This window comes from Anomaloglossus baeobatrachus, chromosome 10, assembly GCF_048569485.1.
Source record: "Anomaloglossus baeobatrachus isolate aAnoBae1 chromosome 10, aAnoBae1.hap1, whole genome shotgun sequence".
In the NCBI taxonomy this organism is placed as follows: domain Eukaryota; kingdom Metazoa; phylum Chordata; class Amphibia; order Anura; family Aromobatidae; genus Anomaloglossus; species Anomaloglossus baeobatrachus.
In genome coordinates this window covers 8,652,762-8,670,323 of record NC_134362.1, presented here as the reverse complement: position 1 = coordinate 8,670,323, position 17,562 = coordinate 8,652,762, and the positions used below count along the sequence as shown (strand labels likewise).

Sequence of the window (17,562 nt, the reverse complement as noted above, 5' to 3'; positions counted from 1 at the left end):
ACTCTCCTCACAGACGCCGTCCCCTCCTCTCCCTCAGGACTCTCCTCTCACAGACGCCGTCCCCTCCTCTCCCTCAGGGACTCTCCTCTCACAGACACCTTCTCCTCCTCTCCCTCAGGGGACTCTCCTCTCACAGATGCCGTCCACTCCCTCTCCCTCAGGGACTCTCTTAAAACTGTTTTTTTCAACTGTTATGTTTCAAACTAAGCCACGCCTCTGCCCTATTTCTCTTCAGCCGGAAGTACCAGGGAAGCAGCTCACACACCGTGGCCACCTAGTGGCCGTTTACCAATAATACACACTATACCAGAACAACATACAGTATAGCGCCGGTTTGCAGGTCTAGGATGGGCTGAGCCCTGCACCCCCCCTTACAAGAGGAGGAGCAGGAGGAAGAGGAGCAGAAGGAAGAGGAGCAGAAGGAAGAGGAGCAGAAGGAAGAGGAGCAGAAGGAAGAGGAGCAGAAGGAAGAGAAGCAGAAGGAAGAGAAGCAGAAGGAAGAGAAGCAGAAGGAAGGTGATGAGCAGGATGGGGGGGGCGGGGAGGATGAGGAGCAGGAGAAGAGTGGGGAGGAAGAGGAGCAGAAGGAACAGGGGGAGGAGGGGAATGAGGAGCAGGAGGATGATGATGATGAGGGTGCTGAGGAGGAGCCATATTGTATGATTAAGCACACATCTGCACAGAAATTAGTTTCAGAGAATGAGAATCTATTAGAAGAGATTTGGGTAAGAATTTATGGAGTCAATAATGAGAAGGACGTCATAATAGGTGATTAATAGAGACCACCAGGTCACACAGAGGAGATGGAGATTATTTCACACCAAATGGCCAAATTCTCAACATAAACATGAAAGAGAGATGCTGGGAGCTCTCACCTCCCCAGATATTCATTGGAAAACCCTCACAGGTAAGAGGCAAGAATCCATCCACATCTGTATCCTCACAGACGTCATCTTGGAAGAGGTCCTAACCATTAACGAGGATTTGGTGAAAGGCTACAGGCAGCGGGGACACTGGGGCTCTGTGATCTGGAGACCCTACAGGCGGCGGGGACACTGGGGCTCTGTGATCTGGAGACCCTACAGGCGGCGGGGGACACCGGGGCTCCGTGATCTGGAGACCCTACAGGCAGCGGGGACACTGGGGCTCCGTGATCTGGAGACCCTACAGGCAGCGGGGACACTGGGGCTCAGTGATCTGGAGACCCTACAGTCGGCGGGGACACTGGGGCTCAGTGATCTGGAGACCCTACAGTCTGCGGGGACACTGGAGCTCCGTGATCTGGAGACCCTACAGTCGGCGGGGACACTGGGGCGCCGTGATCTGGAGACCCTACAGGCAGTGGGGACACTGGGGCTCCGTGATCTGGAGACCCTACAGGCGGCGGGGACACTGGAGCTCCGTCATCTGGAGACCCTACAGGCTTCGGGGACTCCGTGATCTGGAGACCCTACAGGCAGCGGGGACACTGGGGCTCCGTGATCTGGAGACCCTACAGGCGGCGGGGACACTGGGGCTCCGTGATCTGGAGACCCTACAGGCGGCGGGGACACTGGGGCTCCGTGATCTGGAGACCCTACAGTCGGCGGGGACACTGGAGCTCCGTGATCTGGAGACCCTACAGGCGGCAGGGACACCGGGACTCCGTGATCTGGAGACCCTACAGGCAAGTGGGGACACTGATCTGAAGACCCTACAGGCGGCGGGGACACCGGGGCTCCGTGATCTGGAGACCCTACAGGCGGCGGGGACACCGGGACTCCGTGATCTGGAGCCCCTACAGGCGGCGGGGACACTGGGGCTCCGTGATCTGGAGACCCTACAGGCGGCGGGGACACCGGGGCTCCGTGATCTGGAGACCCTACAATTTGGGGTCAGAAGAGGTGAAAGACACAGACTTCAAGGGACTGAAGACCCGGGGGGAGTCGGTAGAATTCCTTGGCACATAATTCTTAGCATAAAACTGCACACAGAGGACGGGAAATCTTCTGTAAGGAAATCCTTAATGCACAAGAACTAACAATACCTAAAAGGAAGAAAAACGGGAAAAACCTAAAGAAACCAGGATGGACGACCAAAAAATCCAGATTATGACTGGCGGCCGTCCGGCCTCAAGCTCCACAAGTTCCGCCATCTCAGCTCCTGCTCTCAGTGGAGACGTGGTACAGAGGTATTCATGTGCACAGGGTCCTGTAGCTTCAGACTGACACATTGTAACGACACTCCTCCCCACACAGGACACACTGCTCAGTCACAGCAAGCAGAGGTTTTGTAATGGGAATTAATCTAAAGCTGTGGAGACCATTTCATTGGTAAAGATTAAATGCGGGATAATTTTCTGCTGATCTGTTGTATAGTTTCTGCTGGAGCCCAGACGAGGGGCGGGGCTTAGCTGGAGAGGGGGGAGGCTCCTGCTGCAGGCGAGACAGATTTCCCAGATTAAATTGTTAAGACATAAAATGGGATCAAATAAGATTAGCATTGTTCCTTCCTTCTGGATTCTGCGCACAGGCACCACCACATGATCCTCCGCTATTTGCAGCGTGCTGCGTCTTTCCTGTATGGTGAAACACCTGAATATAAACCAGTCCGTGTGAACACAGCCTTACACAAGCCTCATTATACAAGACCAGAGCAATGATTGAGGAGGAGGATGAGGAGGAGGAGGAAGGCACGAGAACTTTATTTACAGGGAATCATCTAGATTTACAGGATTCTAGCTTACATAATAGATTGTAAAATCAAAAGCCCATGAGATCAGCAATTAAAGAGGGCGACTATGACGCCGGCGGAGGGGATCGAGGCAGCAACAACAGGACGGCCGCGGCTCCCCACAGCATATAAAAGGATCCTGACCGCCTGCTGCCCAAACCACGGGACCACGAATCAGCGGCCGGCCACGTTACTAGAGCGGTGTAAGGTAAATCAGAGAAGTGGCTGCCGGGTGCGGTGCCGCGGCGTGAAAATGGTGTCCAGGGCTCCTTACTATCCAGACACCCAGACCGGTCTCATTATGTAAGCGTATAGGGCTACAGCCGACTTCTCCTGTAGGCGCCCCCCCACAGCCGACTTCTCCTCTAGGCGCCCCCCCCCACAGCCGACTTCTCCTCTAGGCCCCCCCCCCCCACAGCCGACTTCTCCTCTAGGCCCCCCCCCCCACAGCCGACTTCTCCTCTAGGCGCCCCCCCCCCCCCACAGCCGACTTCTCCTCTAGGCGCCCCCACAGCCGACTTCTCCGCTAGGCGCCCCCCCCACAGCCGACTTCTCCTCTAGGCCCCGCCCCCACCGGCCGACTTCTCCTCTAGGCGGCCCCCCCCACCGTCCGACTTCTCCTCTAGGCGCCCTCCCCCACCAGCCGACTTCTCCTCTAGGCGCCCCCCCCCCCACCAGCCGACTTCTCCTCTAGGCGCCCTCCCCCCGCCGACTTCTCCTCCAGACACTCCACAGCCAACTTAGGTGTGGGATTTCTTTGCTGCTGTATCGCAGCTCGTCTCGAGCCCCCGTGACTCTGCTGAGGCTCAGGCAGCTCCGATCTTGTTCCATTACATCAATTCAGATGGAAAATGTCCCATAAATGCATGCGTCGGGCTCCGCTGTATAATACAACAGCCTGGGCTACAATCAATCTCATATGTAATTCTCTGGAGAAGAGACGCCCTGTGCAGATATGGCCACGTCCCGGGAGCCGCGGTGCCCGACCCACTTATTACTGCCGAGCCGTTCACATTCTGTACTATTGGTGTCCATCACCAACACCTCATCCCACATAGTGACGGCTGAGCGCCCCCCCCATGGCACTGCAGACAATCGCCCCCAATACCGGCAGGGGACGGGGGGAGGCAGAAGCAGCGCTCTTGTGCAGGGGGGGGGGGTTTGAAGGAGCGCTCTTGCAGGGGGAGGGGACACTTAGATGCTTTAGTTTTGGGAAAGGAGGCGATCGAGGTTTCCAGTATAAACAAGACCCCACTAAAAAGTAAAAAAGGTGCATGGAAAATCCAGAATTGATCTCTGCGCCTCTGCTCTGGGGAAGGGGGGAGGGGAGCAGCCGTGCGCCGCCATCACGATGATTGTTTAATGCTACAATATGGACAAAAAAAAAAAAAAAGGACAAAAATAGCAGCGAGTTTCACGAGGCTTCTCCAAGGAGTCGCCCGGTGCCGAGAAAGTGCTCAAAGTTGAATACACAAAGACCACAAGATAAAAATGTACCGAGACCAACGACGGCCGGCGACGAGTCCTCTACAGTCTATATACAAAAAATACAAGAGCGTGCGGACCGTATCATACACTGTACACGAGAGAAAACACCGCCAACTGCCACCACAGGAACTACAGTGATGCCACCGCGGGCCGCACCCGCCTGTGCCGCACCCGCCTGTGCCGCACCCGCCCCTTCATTCTCTATAGTATTTGCCTCTATGGATGTGAACGAGATGTGGCCCCAGAATCGGCGTCCATACTGGATCACGTCCTGAATGCCACACGTGTGGCACTGCAAACCTGGGCCGCGCTCCACAGCATCACAACGACAGACGCCTGAGATCGGCAGCAGCGGTCATGACAAGTTACACAAGTAGGCAGTCATCAGTCTATATACACCTCAATATATAGTGAGGCTGACGGAGCGGTTCATCTTCTTCCCTATGAGGCGGGTGGCTCTGTTCTGCGACGTGGACCGCGTCGTCACTCTGTCGGGAAACAACGCTCGCTCCTCGGCTGCGGCTTTTGCGATCTGCGCCTTCTTCAGTTCCCTGCAGAGAGAAGCACAGGGAGAGGTCAGGGCTGCGCTCGGTAGTGACTATAGCGGCTCTATAAGAGCGGCCTCGCCTTATACACAGGCGGCCATACTTCTGGAGCAGCGCGTTCTTGAACTTCTCGGCGTTCAGCTCTATCCTCAGCTGCTCCGCACTCTTCCGGGACGCGGACAGGAGAACCGAGTGTCTGACGAGGGCCACGGACGACGGCCTTTTCTCTGGATCCGGAGTAACCATGAGCTACAAGAACAAGACGAATGACGGTCAGAAAGGGCAGAACATGCAGGTGGCCACCGGCGGCCCAGGACACGGGATAGAGCCGTATTACAGTCATTACGGGTCCGGCTATATACGGCTCGTTCCTCCACCATCGTACACTCACCTTCATGAGATCCAGGAACTCCGGGGACAGCACCTGTGGCACAGTTGGCAGCTTCCCCTGCCTAATTTCGTGCCACTGGTCCCCATTAGTGGGCAGCGGTTCGGCCCCGGCAGCACACCACACCGTCAGCGCAAGAGCAAAAATGTCCGCTTTGGGCAACTGAGAATAATCCTAGTGGAAACAAATCAGACATCACCTCAGTGAGTATGGCGGGCACAGGGGGAGGGTCCACACCACGGCGGGCACAGGGGGAGGGTCCACACCACGGCGGGCACAGGGGGAGGGTCCACACCACGGCGGGCACAGGGGAGGGTCCACACCACGGCGGGCACAGGGGAGGGTCCACACCACAGCGGGCACAGGGGGAGGGTCCACACCACAGCGGGCACAGGGGGAGGGTCCACACCACAGCGGGCACAGCTAGACACTCACCTCCTGTAACACTTCATTAGCCAGAAACCGACTGTCGCCTTCTTCTACCTGCGGGCTGCACACCCGCGTCACATGGCCGAGGTCACCTGTGTATGAGGTGATGACAGGTCATTACAGCCCCTCCCCCAGACAGGTGTCGTCACCTACAGCCCCTCCCCCCCCCAGACAGAGGTCGTCACCTACAGCCCCTCCCCCCCCCAGACAGAGGTCGTCACCTACAGCCCCCCCCCCCCCCCAGACAGAGGTCGTCACCTACAGCCCCTCCCCCCCCCCAGACAGAGGTCGTCACCTACAGCCCCGCCCCCCCCCAGACAGAGGTCGTCACCTACAGCCCCGCCCCGCCCCCCCAGACAGAGGTCGTCACCTACAGCCCCGCCCCCCCCCAGACAGAGGTCGTCATCTACAGCCCCTCCCCCCCCCAGACAGAGGTCGTCACCTACAGCCCCCCCCCAGACAGAGGTCGTCACCTACAGCCCCCCCCCCAGAGGTCGTCACCTACAGCCCCTCCCCCCCCCAGACAGAGGTCGTCACCTACAGCCCCTCCCCCCCAGACAGAGGTCGTCACCTACAGCCCCTCCCCCCCCCAGACAGAGGTCGTCACCTACAGCCCCTCCCCCCCCCAGACAGAGGTCGTCACCTACAGCCCCTCCCCCCCCAGACAGAGGTCGTCACCTACAGCCCCTCCCCCCCCCAGACAGAGGTCGTCACCTACAGCCCCTCCCCCCCCCAGACAGAGGTCGTCACCTACAGCCCCTCCCCCCCCAGACAGAGGTCGTCACCTACAGCCCCGCCCCGCCCCCCCCCCAGACAGAGGTCGTCACCTACAGCCCCGCCCCCCCCCCAGACAGAGGTCGTCACCTACAGCCCCGCCCCCCCCCCAGACAGAGGTCGTCATCTACAGCCCCCCCCCCAGACAGAGGTCGTCACCTACAGCCCCCCCCCCCCCAGACAGAGGTCGTCACCTACAGCCCCTCCCCCCCCCCAGACAGAGGTCGTCACCTACAGCCCCGCCCCCCCCCAGACAGAGGTCGTCATCTACAGCCCCTCCCCCCCCCCCAGACAGAGGTCGTCACCTACAGCCCCCCCCCCCCAGACAGAGGTCGTCACCTACAGCCCCTCCCCCCCCCCCCCAGACAGAGGTCGTCACCTACAGCCCCTCCCCCCCCCCCAGACAGAGGTCGTCACCTACAGCCCCTCCCCCCCCCCAGACAGAGGTCGTCACCTACAGCCCCTTCCCCCCCCCAGACAGAGGTCGTCACCTACAGCCCCTCCCCCCCCCCAGACAGAGGTCGTCACCTACAGCCCCTCCCCCCCCCAGACAGAGGTCGTCACCTACAGCCCCTCCCCCCCCAGACAGAGGTCGTCACCTACAGCCCCTCCCCCCCCAGACAGAGGTCGTCACCTACAGCCCCTCCCCCCCCAGACAGAGGTCGTCACCTACAGCCCCTCCCCCCCCCCAGACAGAGGTCGTCACCTACAGCCCCTCCCCCGTCGTCACCTATAGCACATGAATGCACAGCTGTACAGCACCATTACCTATTTTATAGGTCACTTTTCGGGGGCTGCCGTCCTCGTCGTCTGCTTCGTCCATCGTTGTGCCGGGAACCTCCGTCCTGGATATGAATATGTTGCCTGCGGGAGAAGAGGTGACGTGTCACAGCCAGTGTCGGAGCACGGCAGGACGCACACAGGCACACGCAGACTCACTGGGCTTGATATCCATGTGCACCAGAGACATGGAGTGGATGTACTTCAGCCCGCGGGCCACTTGCAGCAGCAGGTCCTTCACTTCCGGCTCCGTGAAGAAGTGCATGGTGCGGTAGTTTTCACTAATGGCGTCCGCTAAACTGCCACCTGAGAATCAAGAACTTGGAGGTCAGGACGGTATAAGACGTGCGGTGCATTTCTCCAGGACACTCGTGCGAGTCCTGCCGCTGCAGAGCCCCTGGGCTAGGACACTGTTCACACAGGCCGATGGCATAAAACTCCAACCACAGCAACGGAGGCGATTGTGGTCACAGACGCAGGGGCCCAATGCCCTGAACTATAATATGGACTCCAGACGCGGACCACTCACCATTACAATACTCGTTCTGTATCAGCATGTGGTCATCCTCCGCCCAGGCCGAGTAATACCGCACGACGTGAGGGTGCTGCCCCAGGACGGCGTGCGCATACACTTCCCGCAGCGCATTCTGCCTGTGAAAAAATGTAGGTTAGCATGATTGGTCCGCCGCGGAGCCCCACGCCCACACAGTCTCCGCCGCGGAGCCCCACGCCCACACAGTCTCCGCCGCGGAGCCCCACGCCCACACAGTCTCCGCCGCGGAGCCCCACGCCCACACAGTCTCCGCCGCGGAGCCCAACACAGTCCCGCCGGAGTCCGCCATGCCAGTCACATCCTCGAGGCACTTACTCATCCACAGAACCAGCCAGGGGCTTCTTTGAGCGCTTGATGGCGTAGATGCAGCCGTCCAGCCGCTTCACACATTTGTACACCGCTCCGAACTGTCCGGAGCCGATCTTCTGCAGCTCGTGGAACTCGATGGCGTACCGGGACTTCATGTTGCTTTCCGTGATGGTGATCCTCTGTGGACGGAAGGAGATGGTGGTAAATCCTCAGTATTTTGTGCAGTGATCTAGTGATCGGCCTGGGCTTACCTTCGCCGGCCTGACGCTTTCCTCCAGCAGTTCACAGTCGCTGCCCTCCATGTCTTCTCCGCAGGAGCTAAAGAGTAAAACCAGCGTCACATAGGAGGCAGCAGAAAAACAAAACTGACAGCTGGAGGGGACGCGACGAGCGAGGCCGGCACTGCGCACCCCGGGGACGAGACGAGCGAGGCCGGCACTGCGCACCCCGGGGACGAGACGAGCGAGGCCGGCACTGCGCACCCCCGGGGACGAGACGAGCGAGGCCGGCACTGCGCACCCCGGGGACGAGACGAGCGAGGCCGGCACTGCGCACCCCGGGGACGAGACGAGCGAGGCCGGCACTGCGCACCCCGGGGACGAGACGAGCGAGGCCGGCACTGCGCACCCCGGGGACGAGACGAGCGAGGCCGGCACTGCGCACCCCGGGGACGAGACGAGCGAGGCCGGCACTGCGCACCCCAGGGACGCAGGGGGGGTGAGACGAGCGAGGCCGGCACTGCGCACCCCGGGGACGAGACGAGCGAGGCCAGCACTGCGCACCCCAGGGACGCAGGGGGGGGTGAGACGAGCGAGGCCGGCACTGCGCACCCCAGGGACGCAGGGGGGTGAGACGAGCGAGGCCGGCACTGCGCACCCCAGGGACGCAGGGGGGTGAGATGAGCGAGGCCGGCACTGCGCACCCCAGGGACGCAGGGGGGTGAGACGAGCGAGGCCAGCACTGCGCACCCCAGGGACGCAGGGGGGGGTGAGACGAGCGAGGCCGGCACTGCGCACCCCAGGGACGCAGGGGGGTGAGACGAGCGAGGCCGGCACTGCGCACCCCAGGGACGCAGGGGGGTGAGACAAGCGAGGTCGGCACTGCGCACCCCAGGGACGCAGGGGGGGTGAGACGAGCGAGGCCGGCACTGCGCACCCCAGGGACGCAGGGGGGTGAGACGAGCGAGGCCGGCACTGCGCACCCCAGGGACGCAGGGGGGTGAGACGAGCGAGGCCGGCACTGCGCACCCCAGGGACGCAGGGGGGGGTGAGACGAGCGAGGCCGGCACTGCGCACCCCAGGGACGCAGGGGGGTGAGACGAGCGAGGCCGGCACTGCGCACCCCAGGGACGCAGGGGGGTGAGACGAGCGAGGCCGGCACCAGCCAGACTAAAACAAAGGGTTCAGCCTCACTCATTCCAGTGCGCCCTCTTCCTCTGCCGACACACTTCACTGGAGCCCTGCAGATCCAAGGAGACCGGGGTGAAGGGGTTGATGTTCACTTGGGGGGCTCTGTACGCCCAGTCCGCTCGCTCACACTTCTCCACATCTCGGAAGAGAGACCCCCCTCTGTTCCTCAGCCCACTGGAGCCGATGCCACGAGCCCGGGACAGCAAACTCTGCGGAGAAAGGACAGGACAGTAATGGACGGTGCGGAGGACTGCCCCCTACTGGTGACCAAGGAGAACGACGGACCGTTCACCTGTGCAATAAAACTGCCATGCACACACTGTCTGCAGAGCACGCGCACACTGTATGCAAAGCGCGCAGCTCGCCCCTCCCCCGTCATCACATTCCAGCACAGAGGCAGTGGGGGAAGGGGACGGAGACCAGGAGACTGCATCATCAGCCACAGAATGGCAACACCCCGAGCGGTCAGGCCGCACACAGCTATATACACGCAGAGGAGGCCGCACACAGCTATATACACACAGAGGAGGCCGCACACAGCTATATACACGCAGAGGAGGCCGCACACAGCTATATACACGCAGAGGAGGCCGCACACAGCTATATACACGCAGAGGAGGCCGCACACAGCTATATACACGCAGAGGAGGCCGCACACAGCTATATACACGCAGAGGAGGCCGCACACAGCTATATACACGCAGAGGAGGCCGCACACAGCTATATACACGCAGAGGAGGCCGCACACAGCTATATACACGCAGAGGAGGCCGCACACAGCTATATACACGCAGAGGAGGCCGCACACAGCTATATACACGCAGAGGAGGCCGCACACAGCTATATACACGCAGAGGAGGCCGCACACAGCTATATACACGCAGAGGAGGCCGCACACAGCTATATACACGCAGAGGAGGCCGCACACAGCTATATACACGCAGAGGAGGCCGTACACAGCTATATACACGCAGAGGAGGCCGCACACAGCTATATACACACACAGAGGAGGCCGCACACAGCTATATACACACACAGAGGAGGCCGCACACAGCTATATACACGCAGAGGAGGCCGCACACAGCTATATACACACAGAGGAGGCCGCGCACAGCTATATACACACAGAGGAGGCCGCATACAGCTATATACACACAGAGGAGGCCGCATACAGCTATATACACACAGAGGAGGCCGTACACAGCTATATACACACACAGCTATATACACACACAGCTATATACACACAGAGGAGGCCGCACACAGCTATATACACACACAGAGGAGGCCGCACACAGCTATATACACACACAGAGGAGGCCGCACACAGCTATATACACACAGAGGAGGCCGCACACAGCTATATACACACAGAGGAGGCCGCACACAGCTATATACACACACAGAGGAGGCCGCACACAGCTATATACACACACAGAGGAGGCCGCACACAGCTATATACACAGAGGAGGCCGCACACAGCTATATACACACAGAGGAGGCCGCACACAGCTATATACACACAGAGGAGGCCGCGCACAGCTATATACACACAGAGGAGGGCGCGCACAGCTATATACACACAGAGGCCGCGCACAGCTATATACACACACAGAGGAGGCCGCGCACAGCTATATACACACAGAGGAGGCCGCGCACAGCTATATACACACAGAGGAGGCCGCGCACAGCTATATACACACAGAGGAGGCCGCGCACAGCTATATACACACAGAGGAGGCCGCACACAGCTATATACACACAGAGGAGGCCGCGCACAGCTATATACACACAGAGGAGGCCGTACACAGCTATATACACACACAGAGGAGGCCGCACACAGCTATATACACACAGAGGAGGCCGTACACAGCTATATACACACACAGAGGAGGCCGCACACAGCTATATACACACAGAGGAGGCCGCACAGCTATATACACACACAGAGGAGGCCACACACAGCTATATACACAGAGGAGGCCGCACACAGCTATATACACACAGAGGAGGCCACACACAGCTATATACACACACAGAGGAGGCCGCACACAGCTATATACACACAGAGGCCGCACACAGCTATATACACGCAGAGGAGGCCGTACACAGCTATATACACGCAGAGGAGGCCGTACACAGCTATATACACGCAGAGGAGGCCGCACACAGCTATATACACACACAGAGGAGGCCGCACACAGCTATATACACACACAGAGGAGGCCGCACACAGCTATATACACGCAGAGGAGGCCGCGCACAGCTATATACACACACAGAGGAGGCCGCACACAGCTATATACACACACAGAGGAGGCCGCACACAGCTATATACACACACAGAGGAGGCCGCACACAGCTATATACACACAGAGGAGGCCGCACACAGCTATATACACACACAGAGGAGGCCGCACACAGCTATATACACACACAGAGGAGGGCCGCACACAGCTATATACACACACAGAGGAGGCCGCACACAGCTATATACACACACAGAGGAGGCCGCACACAGCTATATACACACACAGAGGAGGCCGCACACAGCTATATACACACACAGAGGAGGCCGCACACAGCTATATACACAGAGGAGGCCGCACACAGCTATATACACACAGAGGAGGCCGCACACAGCTATATACACACAGAGGGAGGCCGCGCACAGCATATACACACAGAGGAGGGCGCGCACGCTATATACACACAGAGGAGGCCGCGCACAGCTATATACACACAGAGGAGGCCGCGCACAGCTATATACACACAGAGAGGCCGCGCACAGCTATATACACACAGAGGAGGCCGCGCACAGCTATATACACACAGAGGAGGCCGCGCACAGCTATATACACACAGAGGAGGCCGCGCACAGCTATATACACACAGAGGAGGCCGCACACAGCTATATACACACAGAGGAGGCCGCGCACAGCTATATACACATCAGAGGAGGCCTATATACACACACAGAGGAGGCCGCACACAGCTATATACACACAGAGGAGGCCGTACACAGCTATATACACACACAGAGGAGGCCGCACACAGCTATATACACACACACAGAGGAGGCCGCACACAGCTATATACACACACAGAGGAGGCCGCACACAGCTATATACACACAGCAGAGGAGGCCGCACAGCTATATACACACACAGAGGAGGCCACACACAGCTATACACACAGAGGAGGCCGCACACAGCTATATACACACACAGAGGAGGCCGCACACAGCTATATACACACAGAGGCCGCACACAGCTATATACACACAGAGGCCGCACACAGCTATATACACAGAGGAGGCCGCACACAGCTATATACACAGAGGAGGCCGCACACAGCTATATACACAGAGGAGGCCGCACACAGCTATATACACAGCAGAGGCCGCACACAGCTATATACACACAGAGGAGGCCGCACACAGCTATATACACACAGAGGAGGCCGCACACAGCTATATACACACAGAGAGGCCGCACACAGCTATATACACACAGAGGAGGCCGCACACAGCTATATACACAGAGGAGGCCGCACACAGCTATATACACAGAGGAGGCCGCACACAGCTATATACACAGAGGAGGCCGCACACAGCTATATACACAGAGGAGGCCGCACACAGCTATATACACAGAGGAGGCCGCACACAGCTATATACACAGAGGAGGCCGCACACAGCTATATACACAGAGGAGGCCGCACACAGCTATATACACAGAGGAGGCCGCACACAGCTATATACACAGAGGAGGCCGCACACAGCTATATACACAGAGGAGGCGCACACAGCTATATACACAGAGGAGGCCGCACAGCAGCTATATACACAGAGGAGGCCGCACACAGCTATATACACAGAGGAGGCCGCACACAGCTATATACACAGAGGAGGCCGCACACAGCTATATACGACAGAGGAGGCCGCACACAGCTATATACACAGAGGAGGCCGCACACAGCTATATACACAGAGGAGGCCGCACACAGCTATATACACAGAGGAGGCCGCACACAGCTATATACACAGAGGAGGCCGCACACAGCTATATACACAGAGGAGGCCGCACACAGCTATATACACAGAGGAGGCCGCACACAGCTATATACACAGAGGAGGCCGCACACAGCTATATACACACAGAGGAGGCCGCACACAGCTATATACACACAGAGGAGGCCGCACACAGCTATATACACACAGAGGAGGCCGCACACAGCTATATACACACAGAGGAGGCCGTACACAGCTATATACACACAGAGGAGGCCGTACACAGCTATACACACAGAGGAGGCCGCACACAGCTATATACACACAGAGGAGGCCGTACACAGCTATATACACACAGAGGAGGCCGTACACAGCTATATACACAGAGGTGGGCCGTATACAGCTATATACACAGAGGAGGCCGTATACAGCTATATACAGAGGCGTCAGTATACAGCTATGCATGTAATGACGGGTTACACTGCAGCTAGAGCAGCATTAGGTGCAGCATTCCCCGCTGACCTCACAGGTCGTTACAGGCCGGACCCCCAGGACACGACCCCGCCCGGGTCCCTGCCCCTGAAGCTGTGCGGACACGTAGGGTCCCGACCTCAGCAAACAACCCCCAATCATTACAGCATTCACCCCCCCCGGAGATCAGCGGTGCCATTGACAACACTCACTAGGAAAACGCCATGTCCCTGCGACCGCGGTCCTCAAACATGTGACCCCAGGGGTCTTACAAGGTGGGGTCACATTATACAACACACATTCTGGGCGCACACAGTACAATGCCGTCACGTGGCCGCCCACAGGGGCCGGAAACTCTGCTGCTTATATACAGCAGCCAATCAGCACCTCCGGGAGCCTGACAGGAGGAACTGTCATAGGGAACTACAGAAAAGCGTCCATCACATGACCTGTCAGTCAAGTGTCTGTAAGAATCGGGGGTCACCAGGCACCACCCCACATCAGTGTCACTGTGCAGGGCGTCGAGTCCTCGGGGTGCATGTTTGTGCGGGGGGAACTCGGACTCTGGGTGTGGGGGGAGGCGGTTTGTTAGAGACTCGGGCCCTCTCCTTCGGGGTGTGCGGAGCCAGGCTTGGTGGTTGGGCTTTCATCTTCGTGGGGTGTGGGGTGTCCAGGGGGTCAGTTCAAACTCTCACCCCGGGGTGTCAGGGTGTGAAAGAGTCAGATTTGGTGTGTCGGGGGCTCAGGCTCTCACTGTTGGGGTGTGTCGGGGGCTCAGGCTCTCACTGTTGGGGTGTGCGAGGTTCGGGCTCTCACCTTCTAGGTATCCAGGGGTCAGGTTCGGGGGCTCAGGCTCTCACCTTCAGAATGTTGGGATGTGCAGGGGGTCAGCTTTGGGGTGTCAGGGCTCAGGCTCTCGCCTTCGGGGTGTCTGGGGTCAGGTTCAGCGGTCGTGCTCTCTCCTTTAGGGTGTGCGGTGTGTCAGGTTCGGGGTTCTCAGTCTCTGTCTCCTTTGGGGTGTCCGGGGTGTCCAGGGGTCAGGTTCAGGGATGTCAGGTCTCAGTCTCCCACCTTCAGGGTGTTCAGGGTCAGGTTTGGGGAGTTGGGCACGGGGTAGTCAGGGGTCTCAGTGGTTCAGTGGTCTCGGTCTCTCACCTTCGCAGAGTCAGGTTCGGGCTCTGGGTAGTTGGGGGTCTCGGTCTCACCTTCAGAGTGTGCAAGGGTCAAGTTCGGGAGTTTCGGGGGTCTGTCACCTTCGGGGTGTTCGGGTGTCTGGCTCTGAATAGTCGGGGGTCTCGGTCTCACTTTCAGGGTGCGAGGGTGTCAGGCTCTCACCTTCGGGGTGTACGGGGGTCAGGTTCGGGGGGGTATCAGGGGGTCTCAGGGTGTGCGGGGTCATGTTCTGGGGGTGTCAGGCTCAGGGGTTTCGGGGGTCAGGTTCGGGGGTCTCACCTTCGGGATGTGCAGGGTCAGGTTCGGGGGTTTCGGTCTCACCTTCGGGGTGTACGGGGGGTCAGGTTCAGGGGGGGGGGTGTCAGGGGGTCTCGGGATGTGCAGGGGTCAGGTTCGGGGGTCTCGGGTGTGCAGGGCTCTCACCTTCAGGGTGTGCGGGGTCAGGTTCGGGGTCTCGGTCTCACCTTCGTGCTGTACAGGGGTCAGGTTCGGGGGTGGTAGTCAGGGGGTCTCGGGGATCAGGTTCGGGGGGGGTGGTCAGGGGGTCTCGGGGTGTGCAGGGGTCAGGTTCGGGGGTCTCGGTCTCTCACCTTTGGGTGTGCGGGGGTCAGGTTCGGGGGTCTCGGTCTCTCACCTTTGGGGTGTGCGGGGTCAGGTTCGGGGGTCTCGGTCTCTCACCTTTGGGGTGTGCGGGGGTCAGGTTCGGGGGTCTCGGTCTCTCACCTTTGGGGTGTGCGGGGGTCAGGTTCGGGGGTCTCGGTCTCTCACCTTTGGGGTGTGCGGGGTCAGGTTCGGGGGTCTCGGTCTCTCACCTTCGGGGTGTGCGGGGGTCAGGTTCGGGGGTCTCGGTCTCTCACCTTTGGGTGTGCGGGGGTCAGGTTCGGGGGGTCTCGGTCTCTCACCTTTGGGGTGTGCGGGGGTCAGGTCGGGGGTCTCGGTCTCTCACCTTTGGGGTGTGCGGGGGTCAGGTTCGGGGGTCTCGGTCTCTCACCTTTGGGGTGTGCGGGGGTCAGGTTCGGGGGTCTCGGTCTCTCACCTTCGGGGTGTGCGGGGGTCAGGTTCGGGGGTCTCGGTCTCTCACCTTCGGGTGTGCGGGGGGTCAGGTTCGGGGGTCTTGGGGTGTGCAGGGGTCGGGTTCGGGGGTCTCGGTCTTCACCTTCGGGGTGTGCGGGGGGGTCAGGTTCGGGGGTCTCGGTCTCTCACCTTCGGGGTGTGCGGGGGGTCAGGTTCGGGGGTCTCGGGGTGTGCGGGGGTCAGGTTTGGGGGTCTCAGTCTCTCACCTTCGGGGTGTGCGGGGGGTCAGGTTCGGGGTCTCGGTCTCTCACCTTCGGGGTGTGCAGTGGGGGGGGTCAGGTTCGGGGGTCTCGGTCTCACCTTCGGGGTGTGCGGGGGGGGGGGGGTGTCAGGTTCGGGGGTCTCGGTCTCTCACCTTCGGGTGTGCAGGGGGTCAGGTTCGGGGGTCTCGGGGTGTGCAGGGGTCAGGTTCGGGGATCTCGGTCTCACCTTCGTGCTGTGCGGGGTCAGGTTCGGGGTCTCGGTCTCACCTTCGTGCTGTACAGGGGTCAGGTTCGGGGGGGGGTGGTCAGGGGGTCTCGGGGGATCAGGTTCGGGGGGGGGGTGGTCAGGGGGTCTCGGGGTGTGCGGGGGGGTCAGGTTCGGGGGATCTCGGGGTGTGGGGGGGATCAGGTTTCGGGGGTCTCGGTCTCTCACCTTCGGGGTGTGCGGGGTGTCGAACAGCCGCAGTTTGCGGAAGGTCTTGTGGGGCGGGGTGCCCGGGCAGTCGGGCACCGGGGAGCTGGATCCCGCCCGCCGCAGTCTCGGGTGCGGGGAGCCGCTCATCAGTTCATCTCCGGGGGACTTGAGCGGTGACGATCCCAGCCCTTCCTCCTCGTAGTCCTCCTCCCAGGGCCGGGGCCCCGGGCTCTCGGGCGGAGGCTGTCCGCCGGGGGAGTCGGACTCCTGGAAGGCCGAGTCCTCGCCCGTGCTGTTGCCGTCCTCCTCTTCGCAGTCACTGGTGTTGAACAGCAGCTTCTGGCGCAGCTCCGGGAGGCTCATGGTCGCTGAGGGCTGAGCGGGGCACCGGGGAGAAGCCGCCCGGGGGCGCTCACCATGGTACGGTGCGGCAGTGTCCGGGCCCCGCGCGTCTCCGAGGCTGAGGTACCGGGAACCGAGCGTCGCCACCCTCCGTCACTCTGCCGGGCGCGACCGTTAGTCACAGGGGGTGGAGGACGGGGCGGACCAATGAGAGCACGCAGGGGTCTGACGTCAGGAGACGTAGCCAGGAACGCCTAATGCGCGAGCGCGGACCTCTGACGACGGGAGGCGGAGCCGCCGCTGACCAATCGCAGCGCACAACCGCTTTCAAAATGTCTCCTGCAGCGACGGCCGAGAGCCTCGTGCGCGGCCTGCGAGATATGGCGCCAAGTGCGAGCGAGGGCGGGGCGAGAGTCACGTGACATTGATGATAAACATCCTCCGCCTCTTCCCCCCGTGCGGTGTCCGGAGCGTGACCCGAGGGC

At 60.2% G+C, this 17,562-nt stretch overlaps 1 protein-coding gene across 1 annotated transcript; it reads right to left on the bottom strand.

The window, feature by feature from the left end:
• Window positions 1-3,393: 3,393 nt before the first annotated feature.
• Window positions 3,394-17,291, bottom strand: WEE1 (WEE1 G2 checkpoint kinase). Its single transcript, XM_075327054.1, has 11 exons — window positions 16,754-17,291; window positions 9,391-9,596; window positions 8,230-8,296; window positions 7,985-8,157; window positions 7,646-7,767; window positions 7,276-7,422; window positions 7,105-7,200; window positions 5,569-5,654; window positions 5,137-5,307; window positions 4,849-4,994; window positions 3,394-4,751 (listed from the first exon to the last, which is right to left on the bottom strand). The coding sequence occupies exons 1-11, from the start codon at window positions 17,096-17,098 to the stop codon at window positions 4,601-4,603; spliced, it is 1,710 nt and encodes a 569-aa protein (XP_075183169.1). The 5' UTR covers window positions 17,099-17,291; the 3' UTR covers window positions 3,394-4,600.
• Between the last annotated feature and the right edge of the window lie 271 nt (window positions 17,292-17,562).

Excerpts from the sequence above, each read along its gene's own strand:
- WEE1 (XM_075327054.1), bottom strand. The coding sequence starts at position 17,098 with ATGAGCCTCCCGGAGCTGCGCCAGAAGCTGCTGTTCAACACCAGTGAC. Across the intron at positions 9,597-16,753 it reads ACACCCCGCACACCCCGAAG|AGTTTGCTGTCCCGGGCTCG; the intron begins GTGAGAGACCGA and ends CTTTCTCCGCAG. Across the intron at positions 7,201-7,275 it reads GCACATGGATATCAAGCCCA|GCAACATATTCATATCCAGG; the intron begins GTGAGTCTGCGT and ends CTTCTCCCGCAG.